Here is a 10,516-nt window from a genome sequence, read left to right on the forward strand (position 1 = left end):
CGGCTGGTCTGGAACTTCTGACCTTGTGATCCGCCTGCCTCGGTCTCCCAAAGTGCTGGGATTACAGGCGTGAGCCACCGCGCCCGGCCTTAGTTTTCTATCAGGTTCTAGGTGCAAAACCACAATTAGTTTGCACCAACCTAAAATATTTGCTGTGGTGGCAAATGACCACCAACTCTGCAGCCCAAAACAGCACGAATTTATTCTCTTACTGTAGGTCAGGTTTCTGGCACAGGCCTCACTGGGCTAAAATCGACGTGCCTGCAGGGCTGGCTCCCTCTGGAAGCTCCGGGGGAGATTCGTGCCTCCTCCATCCGTGCCTTCTCCAGCATCAAGAGGCCCTTGTCTCCCTGCCCTTCCTGGCCACGTCTTCGTGCTGCCTCTTCTCTGTTTCTTCTTTTATGAGGCTTCATGATTAGACTGGGTCTGCGGGGATAAACCAAGAAAACCAAGACAATCTCCCCATATCAAAGTTCTTAATCTTCATGGCTTCTTTTTTTTTTTTTTTTTTTTTTTGAGATGGAGTTTCACTCTTGTCACCCAGGCTGGAGTGCAATGGCGCAGTCTCGGCTCACTCCAACCTCTACGCCTCAGGTTCAAGGGATTCTCCTGCCTCAGCCTCCCAAGTAGCTGGGACTACAGGCTTGGGCCACCACGCCCAGCTAATTTTTGTATTTTAGTAGAGGTGGGGTTTCATCACATTGGCCAGGCTGATCTTGAACTCCTGACCTCAGGTGATCCGCCCACCTCGGCTTCCCAAATTGCTGAGATTACAGGCGTGAACCACTGCGCCCAGCCTCTTCATGGCATCTTAAAGTCTCTTTTGCCATGCAGACGAACATAGCTGCAGGTCTGGGGATCAGGGTGAGGGCCGGCAGGGATGTGGACATTTGGGGTATTCTGTGGACATCTGGGGGTATTCTGCCTACCACATAGCCCTGCCCCTCAGGAAGCAGTCTCTTTTTTTGGAAAAAAACACTACCCCCAAGGAGAGCCAAGGATGCCCACATATTTAGAATAGCCTTGGACATTAATGACAAAGACCAAAATGGGCCAGGTGCGGTGGCCCACGCCTGTAATCCCAACACTTTGGGAGGCCGAGGCGGGCGGATCACGAGGTCAGGAGATCCAGACCATTCTGGCTAACACAGTGAAACCCCGTCTCTATTAAAAATACAAAAAAAAAAAAAAAAAAAAAAAAAGCCAGGCCTGATGGCAGGCGCCTGTAGTCCTGGCTACTCGGGAGGCTGAGGCAGGAGAATGGCGTGAACCGGGGAGGCGGAGCCTGCAGTGAGCCGAGTTCGCGCCACTGCACTCCAGCCTGGGTGACAGAGCAAGACTCCGCCTCAAAAAAAAAAAAAAAAAAAAAAAAAAAAAAAAAAAAGACCAAAACGAACAGGAAAAGAGAGAAAAAACCCCAAAACACTGAGACAACACAAAGAAAAAGGAAGCAGGACCCCGCATGGGGGCTCATGCCTGTAATCTCAACACTTTGAAAGGCTGATGTGGGCAAATCTCTTAAGCCCAGGAGTTCGAAACCAGCCTGGCAACAGAGGGAGACCTGCCTCTACAAAAGATGTAAAAAATAAATTAGCTAGATGAGGTGGCTCATTCCTGTAAGCCCAGCACTCTACTAAAAATACAAAAATTAGCCTGGCATGGTGACACACACCTACAATCCCAGCTACTTGGGAGGCTAAGGCACAAAAGACGAGAGTCGCTTGAGCCTGGGAGGCAGAGGCTGCAATGAGCCGAGATTGTGCCACTGCACTCCAGCCTGGGCAAAAGAGTGACACTCTGTCTCAAAGAAAAAAAAGGAATGAAGTACTCAGATCTTCTACATCATGGATGAACCTTGAAAATGATGCTGAAAACAGCCAGACACAAAATGCCACATACTGTATGGTTCTGTATACATAGAATGTCCAGAATTGGCAAATCCATAGATTTTAAAAAGTAGATTCGGCAGGGCACAGTGGCTCACGCCTGTAATCCCAGCACTTTGGGAGGCTGAGGCTTACTTGAGGTCAGGAGTTCAAGACCAGCCTGGCCAACATGGTGAAACCCTGCCTCTACTAAAATACAAAAATTAGCCACGCATGGTGGCAGGCACCTGTAATCCCAGCTACTCAGGAGACTGAAGCAGGAGAATTGTTTGAACCCGAGAGGTTAAGGTTGCAGTGAGCCCAGATCACGCCACTGAACTCCAGCCTGAGCCATAGAGCGAGACTCTGTCTCAAAAAAGCAAAAAAAAAAAAAAAAAAAAGAAAGAAAAAAAGTAGATTCGTGGTTGGTAGGGGAGGGGAGTAAACGCTAATGAGTTTCTTCTTGGGGTGATGAAAATGTCCTAAAGTTAGACAGCAGTAAGGGTTGCACAACCTTGTGACTACACTAAAAACCACTGAAGTCTAACTTTAAAAGGGTGAATTGAATGGTATGTGAATTATATCTCAAGAAAACAAACTCAGCTGGCATCACCCCCTGCCCCACCCTGTGGTAAAGCTGGGTCCTTGTTGGCTGGTGAGGGCTCTCCTAATCTGCACGCCCTCCTCACCTCCAGACCCATGGCCTTGCTGTTCCTGGAACCCCAGCCATCCCCTGTGCTCTGCTCTTCTGTTCTCCGTGTGCCCAACTCTTCCCCCTACACCTAGGTACCCGGCCCCTCCCAGTCTTCACCTGCGCCTTTACAGAGGCCCCATCAGACCACCGGGCCCCCCACCCTCCACGCGCCCACCCCGTGAACAGACTCCCTTTCCCCTGGCTCTTCTGAATTTCTGGCATACTATACGATTTCCTTGTTTTTCCTTATTTTTATTTTTTAATAGAGACGGGGTCTCACTATGTTACCCAGGCTAGTCTCGAACCCCTGGCTCAATCAATCCTGCCTCAGCCTCCCAAAGTGCGGGCATTGCAGGCTGAACCACCACGCGCGCCACGACCTTCTCTTCTGGAGTGTGTCGCTTTTGTACTTATGATGTAAACTCCGGGCACGCAGGGACCCTCGCGCTTCGCTCACTAATTTGTCCCCAGACCCTACTACCTGGCACAGTAGGCGCTCAATACTGTTGATTGAATAAACGACTGTTACTTTGGAAATCATATATTATTTAAATCACGTTTAAACGCACATAAACTTCTGAGTAGTGTTTTCTGCACACACAAGATGTCCCCCGGGGCACCAAACAACGCATTTTCCACATTTGTCCCTAAATGTTAATGCATAAGTAACGTTAGTCACCAACAGATGTGAGGTCACGTGACGTTCGGGGTGCGCCCTCCCCGCCCCCGCTCGGCCCGACCCTGCCCTGCACACAGTAGGGCCGCACCGCGCTTTGCAAACAGGTAAACTCGGCAGAGGCGCGACCGCCCTCATCGCAGAGAGCTGGGCCACCGGGAGGATCTCTGGACACCCAAGGCCCCACCTCCTGCCCGGAAAAGAGACGACCCGCCGGGCGCAGGCGCAGAGGCCGTGCCCGTCCGCTGCGCCGCCAGCCAGGGCGGAAACGGCTACGGCTTCGCTAGAGGCGCATGCGCGGGTCCCGGAGTTTTCGCGAGATAACGGTCGAAAACGCGCTGTTGTCGATTTCCGGTAGTGAATCAGGCACCGGAGTGCAGGGTCGGGGTTGCAATCCTTGGGCCGCTAGGCAAGCGGCGAGACCTGGCTAAGGCCAGCGAGCCGAGGACAGCGGGCGCTTGGAGGGCCAGGCCGCAGCCCCGGCCGCCTGCAGGCCCCGCCATGGACCCGTTCCTGGTGCTGCTGCACTCGGTGTCGTCCAGCCTGTCGAGCAGCGAGCTGACCGAGCTCAAGTTCCTATGCCTCGGGCGCTTGGGCAAGCGCAAGCTGGAGCGCGTGCAGAGCGGCCTGGACCTCTTCTCCATGCTGCTGGAGCAGAACGACCTGGAGCCCGGGCGCACCGAGCTCCTGCGCGAGCTGCTGGCCTCCCTGCGGCGCCACGACCTGCTGCGGCGAGTCGACGACTTCGAGGCGGGGGCGGCGGCCGGGGCCGCGCCTGGGGAAGAAGGTGGGCGCGGGGCCGGGCCGGGGGAGCCAGGGCCTGGTGGCCCGGCTGTAGGTGCTGCGAGGCTCGTCCTGTTGGCCACCAGGCGCCTCCCGTTTGCCGGGTTTGATTTGCGTGGGTTTTCTCCGTACAGCCCTGGTTTTGCAGATGGGAGAGCCAAAAACGCAGAAAAGTTGAGTTACTCAAGGTTGCAGGGCCTGGACACACACAGTCCTTTTTCCTCCACCCCATTCTGCCCGGGTAAATTAGAAAACTCACTGAAGAAAAGATGAGTCAGAGAAGGTGTGGGGGAGGGGCAGAGGTTGAGTGAGCCTGCTCGCATCATTTCCCTTTTGTCTCGGAATATGCTTTTCACGGCTGTCTGAGAGTAATACTATCATTCAGTAACTCTTACCCAGGGGCTTACAGTGTGCCGCCTACCCTTTAACTGCCAAATATAATTTTCGCAATAGCCCTGTGGCTTAGATACTGTTAGCTATCCCTGTTCCCATTTTACAGAGGACAGGATTGTGGCTCACAGGTTAAGTGGGTTTGCCAAAATGCGCAGCGGATAACTAACGGAGCTAGGCTTGAGCCAAGCAGTCCGGCCTCCGGATGGGTGGTGTTAGCCACTGCACTGCCTCTCTGGTCAAGTTCATTGTGGAGTGGCTTCCTGTCCTGCTCTTGGTCACTCCCTCTCCACCCTCGCCTGTGGGTTACAGCAGCTTCCAGGATAAAAAAGAAATCCTGAGTACAGCAGAGTTTCTCAGCCCCAGCCCCTTGTTCTCAGAGTCAGGAGAGGCTTGGGAGTGCTCTGGGGACGCCTCTCAGAGGCTTCAAGCTGTGGCTTGGAATCAGCCATTCAGTCACGAATCAGATAGGGCCTAAATGTGTCATCATGGGTTTCACTCTGTAAGGACTGGTGCCTGCTCAGGACAGGATGGACAGAACAGCTCTCTGCCTGAGAGCAGTCAAGTCCAGATTTTAAAAAAAAACATTAGTACTGAACAAAACAGGACGTAGAAAAATCGGGTTTTATGAATATTTAATGTCTGGAAAAACACTGATAAATTGCATTTTAAAGACGGTCCACGAAACATAGCTGACATTTGAGATGTATGTGTGCTTGGTTTTATTTATATCGTTATGTAGTTACTGTGTGCTGGAAAAAGTACACCAGAAGGTGAGCAGTGGGTATGGGCAAGTTGGTAGTGGGCGACTCTGCCTTCCTCCTCCCCAGAAGTTCAGCACAGCGGTTAAGGGTGGACTCTGGCGCCACACTGTCAGGGTTTCAGAACATGGCTCTGCCATCGTCTAGCTACACTGTCTCAGGAATGTCCATTAGCTTCCCTGTGCCTCAGTTTCCTCATCTGTACAGTGCCCAGCCCACAGGGATGTGAGAGCTGCAGGAGCTGGTACACCTGCCAACGGTGTCTCAGAATTGCCAGGAGCGGTCCAAGCAGCACCCTATCCTGCCTCTCCTTTCCTCTCTTCACATTCCAGAAACGGCCTCTTATGGTCTTGTGACCAGCTACCTGATCTCAGTGGTGACTTCAGCAGATGAGGAGTATGGTAGTCAGAGACTGAAGACTGGTGGTCACTCGGGGCAGCTTTCAAAATAACAATGGGAGTGCCTACTAGTTTCCTGTGATTGCCATAACAAATGATCACAAATCTGGTGGCCTAAAGCAATAGAAATCTACCCCCTCAGTCTGGAGGCCAGAAATCTGAACAAGCAGGGTGCCACAGACCAGCACACCCTCGGAATGCTGTTGGGGAGGCTCCTTCCATGTCTCTTCCGCTTTGTGGTGGCTCCAGGCATTCTTTGACTTGTGGCCACTTCACTCCAGGCTCACACGGCCTTCCCTGTGTGTCTCCTACAATGATACCTGCCATTGGTGCATCCAGGTCATCCAGGATGATCTCAGCTTACCTTTGCAAAGACGCTTTTTCCAGAGAACATGCATGGTTTCAGCAATTTCACATGAACATACCTTGAGGTGACATCGTTCAACCTGCTATAGGGCAGGATATGGGATCAACCCTATTTTCTTCCCTCTGACAACTCCCCAGCCCCTCCCTCAGTGTCTCCTGCCCTAAGTAGGTAGCTCCACTACAACTTCCTTTGGCACTTTAGTCTTCAGTGGCCCACGCCGCCTAGGATAGTATTAGAGAGCAGGGGGTTTGGCTGAGGTCGAATCAGGCCACTCTTGGGCATTTGGTGACAGCCCTTCTGCTGCCAGGCGACTCTAGCCTCTACAGAGGACCTCGTGTAGGCACCTCTGTCCACTGAGCACTTGGTGTCAGTGCTGAAAAGCCATAGGGAGGACTGTGGAGTCACTTGTCTCCAAACCTAGGGTAAACCGTTCTGTTCTTTCCTTCCCAGACCTGTGTGCAGCATTTAACATCATATGTGATAATGTGGGGAAAGACTGGAGAAGACTGGCTCGTCAGCTCAAAGTCTCAGACACCAAGATCGACAGCATCGAGGACAGATATCCCCGCAACCTGACAGAGCGCGTGCGGGAGTCGCTGAGAATCTGGAAGAACACAGAGAAGGAGAATGCAACAGTGGCCCACCTGGTGGGGGCTCTCAGGGCCTGCCAGATGAACCTGGTGGCCGACCTGGTACAAGAGGTTCAGCAGGCCCGTGATGTCCAGGAGAGGAGTGGGGCCATGTCCCCGATGTCATGGAACTCAGACGCATCCACCTCCGAAACTTCCTGATGGGCCGCTGCTTTGCCCCGGTGGACCACAGGCATCTGCACAGCCTGGACTTTGGTTCTCTCCAGGAAGGTAGCCCAGCACTGTGAAGAGCCAGCAGGAAGCCAGGCTGAGTGAGCCACAGACCAGCTGCTTCTGAACTCCAGCTGCATTTATTGATGCCTCTCCCGAGCCAGGCCGGGCTTGGGCCCTGCACAGATATTTCCATTTCTTCTTCACTATCACACTGAGTAAGATCCTGTTGTCTCCACTAAATGAGCTCCTGCGGGAGTAGTTGGAAAGTTGGAACTGTGTCCAGCACAGAAGGAATCTGTGCCGATGAGCAGTCACGCTGTTCCTCCACAGTGGAGGAGACCAGCTCAGGGGCCCAGGAACCGGAGCAAAGCAGAGACGTGGGAGAACTGGGATTTGAACCCCCGCCATCCGGCACCAGAGCCCATGCTCAACCACTGTGTTGTTCTGCTGCCCCCGCAGTTGGCAGAAAGGATGTTTTGTCCCGTTTCCTTGGAGGCCACCGGAACAGACGTGGACACTAGGGTCAGGTGGGGTGGTGTGGTGGGGAAAGGTATTGCTGGGGTAGGGGTGTGGTGACCTGGTTGGCCGTGGTCCAGCTCTTGGCCCCTGTGTGAGTTGAGTCTCCTGTCTGAGACTGCTAAGTAGGGGCAGTGATGGTTGCCAGGATGAATTGAGATAATGTCTGTGAGGTGCTGATGAGTGATTGACACAGCACTCTCCAAATCTTCCTTGTAAGGATTATCGGGCCTGCGATTCTACAGTTTCTTACTATTTTGTATCAAAATCACTATCTTTCTGATGACAGAATTGCCAAGGCAGCGGGATCTCGTATCTTTAAAAAGCAGTCCTCTTGTTTCTAAGGTAATCCTGTTAAAACACAACTTTACAACTTCCATATTACAAAATATTTTCTATTCCTATTGGTAATTCTTTTCATTTTGGATATGCTAGATATTCCCAGTACAGCCAGTTTGAGGATCCCTGTCAAGGGCTCCAACCTGGGAGAGGGTGCCTGGATTTCCTGACAGCTCGCTAGCTGCTCATGAGCAGTGTCTGCCCTTAGCAAACGGTGGTCTGCTAGGGTAGCTCTTGCCGCTCTTGGAATTTGCCTGCGCCACCAAGAGTATCAGAATGAAAGCCAAGTGGCTAATCTCTGTCCCAGCTCACCAGCTATGACCTTGGGAACGTCCCGTATGCCGTCCCGTAGGTGGGATCTTAGCCAAGGCCGCAGGACACTGTCCCCATTAAGCCGTGGACCCCAGCCTTTGAGCCCCTCCACACCTTCACCTGACGCTTCCAGATGCCAGACACCTTGCTAGGAGCAAAGGCCATAGCAGTGAATGGGACAGAAGTGTAGCCCTGCCCTATTGGCCTCGGAAACCTAGCAGAAACAAGCTTTACCTGGTTCATCACTAGCTTGGGGTGCCGCCGTGGAGCTGAGCTGGTTGCTGTCCCAAAACAGCATGGCCTGGCCTACACGCTGTACACCCCCGACCCGGCGCACGCCCGCTCTCAAGGCACAGGTCAGGGCTAGTTCTGTAGAGAACAGACACATCACCCCTCACTGTCCCTAAGTGTGAGCAGCTTGGCTTTGGGGAAGAGATTTTCATGGGGTGAGTGGGAAAGTTTTTTTTTTTTTTTTTTTTTTTGAGATGGAGTCTCGCTCTGTTGCCCAGGCTGGAGTACAGTGGCATGATCTCGGCTGACTGTGACTTCCACCTCCCAGGTTGAAAGGATTCTCCTGCCTCAGCCTCCCAAGTAGCTGGGACTACAGATGTGCACTACCAAGCCTGGCTAGTTTTTTGTAGTTTTAGTAGAGACAGGGTTTTACCATCTTGGCCCGGCTGGTCTCGAACTCCTGACCTCAGGTGATCCACCCGCCTCAGCCTCCCAAAGTGCTGGGATTACAGGCGTGAGCCACCGCACCCGGCCTTGGACATGGATTTCTTAAAGCAACTTGAAAAAACAAATTCCATGTTCATTTTTTTTACAATCAGGTAGAATTTGTGTTTCTGGAAAAGGTACACACAAATCTTGGGCTTACTTGAAAGCTGGAGGTAACAGCCGTCTCTTGCTCTCTGACTCCTTTTTCCCCTGAGAAGGAAGAGGGAAGACAAGTCCAAATGTCTGTGCTTTGCGGGAGACTTCAGGGGAATTTGATCAAGCGTTTCCTGGAACAAAGGGTCGACCCTCTGGTCTTCAGGTTCCCGCAGCCTCCCAGCTGCCTGCCCTTCTGCCTTGTTACACAGTGACCCCTCCATGTCACACTCACACTCGCTCCCAGATTCTCACAGCCACCCCTCTCCAGGACTCACTCCCTGGTGCTCCTGAGACCACACCCCGCACAAACTGTACTTGCTGAAGTCACAGGCTGCTACAGCTTTTTTGTTCTATCTGAATCTCTAGGGCATCTGACACCTTCCGTGACCATTCTCTCCAGGAGCTCTTCTCCCTCCCTGCTGTCCTCCTCTCAGGTCTCTCACGCCCTCCCCCAGCCTCAGCCTCACCCCTCCTCTAAGGAGCACAGCCCTTTCTTAGCCTTACCCATCCTAGGTCCCTGGTACCTGCCAGGTATCTCTCTAGCCCAGATCTTTCTCTTGCCCCAGACCCCAACTGCCTAGGGGCAGCCTCACAGTGGCTGCTATAGCAAACTACCACATATTTACCACCTTAAGCAGCACAAATTTATCTTACGGTTCTGGAGGTCAGAGGTCCAAAATGGCTCTCCCTGGTCTACAAATCAGGTGTGTCAGCAAGCTGGTTCCTCCTGGAAGACCTAGAAGAGAATCCGTGTCTTGCCTTTTGCATCTTCTAGAGGCCGCCTGCATTCTTTAACTCATGGCCCCCCCTCCATCTTCAGGCCCACAGACGAGCATCTTCCCATCTCTCTGATTCTCCTGCCTCCCTCTTACAAAAACTCTTGTGACTACGTTGGGCCACCTGGACAACCCAGGATCCTCTTCCCATCTCAACATCCTTAATTTAAACACATCTGCAGAATTTCTTTGCCAGGTAAGGGAACATATTCACAGATCCCAGGGATTAGCACATGGGCACTGTCAGAGGCATGCAAGCCACACCTCAAATTCAGCCTCCCTGCAACCTGCGCCCCGTTCCGTGCCTGACACCACCATCTAGTCAGTTGCCCAAGCCACAAACCCTCCTTCCTCTCCCCACTGTCACTCTCTTCCCTCAGTTAAAACTGAGCACTGGGCCAGGTGCAGTGGCTCTCATCTGTAATCCCTGCACTTTGGGAGGCTGACGTGGGAGGATCACTTGAACCCAGGAGTTTAAGGCCAGCCTGGCCAACATCATCTCTAAAAAATAAATAAATAAAAAAAATGTAGCTGGATGTGGTTGTGTGCACCTGTGCTCCCAGCTACTCGGGAGACTGAGGCAGGAGGATTGCTTGAGCCCAGGAGGATGAGGCTGCAGTGAGCCATGATCACACCACTGCAGTCCAGCCTGGGTAACAGAGCAAGACCCTGTCTCAAAAAAATAAAAAAATAAAAATAAGCACCAGGTCCTATACTTTGTAACACACAAGTGTCTCTCCCATCCACCTCTTCTGCTCCCTGCTGCCACCCCCACTCCCAGTGGGGCCTCAGCCCTTTCCACAGGACAACCACAGTGAGTGACCTCACAATTCATCTCCCGCCTCTGCCCCCCACACCTCCACCCATCCAGCCCATCTCCCGTCAGCAGCCAGAAATAAACTGAGTCATAACACAGTCCCCTGACTCTTCTTAGAAGCCACGAGGTCTGTCCATATTTTTTCG

The 10,516-nt window shown here is 52.6% G+C and overlaps 1 protein-coding gene and 1 long non-coding RNA gene across 2 annotated transcripts; one reads left to right on the plus strand and one right to left on the minus strand.

Annotated features, from left to right (window-relative positions):
• Positions 1-340: 340 nt before the first annotated feature.
• Positions 341-10,243, minus strand: LOC134737375 (uncharacterized). Its single transcript, XR_010122234.1, has 3 exons — positions 9,432-10,243; positions 8,782-8,831; positions 341-426 (listed from the first exon to the last, which is right to left on the minus strand). It is a non-coding gene; the product is annotated as an uncharacterized lncRNA (long non-coding RNA).
• Positions 3,315-7,657, plus strand: FADD (Fas associated via death domain). The gene is made up of 2 exons (XM_055271391.2): positions 3,315-4,022; positions 6,385-7,657. The coding sequence occupies exons 1-2, from the start codon at positions 3,737-3,739 to the stop codon at positions 6,723-6,725; spliced, it is 627 nt and encodes a 208-aa protein (XP_055127366.2). The 5' UTR covers positions 3,315-3,736; the 3' UTR covers positions 6,726-7,657.
• Positions 10,244-10,516: the final 273 nt, after the last annotated feature.

Source organism: Symphalangus syndactylus, chromosome 1, assembly GCF_028878055.3.
Source record: "Symphalangus syndactylus isolate Jambi chromosome 1, NHGRI_mSymSyn1-v2.1_pri, whole genome shotgun sequence".
NCBI classification, from domain to species: Eukaryota; Metazoa; Chordata; class Mammalia; order Primates; family Hylobatidae; genus Symphalangus; species Symphalangus syndactylus.

Excerpts from the sequence above, each read along its gene's own strand:
- FADD (XM_055271391.2), top strand. The coding sequence starts at position 3,737 with ATGGACCCGTTCCTGGTGCTGCTGCACTCGGTGTCGTCCAGCCTGTCG. Across the intron at positions 4,023-6,384 it reads GGCCGCGCCTGGGGAAGAAG|ACCTGTGTGCAGCATTTAAC; the intron begins GTGGGCGCGGGG and ends TTTCCTTCCCAG.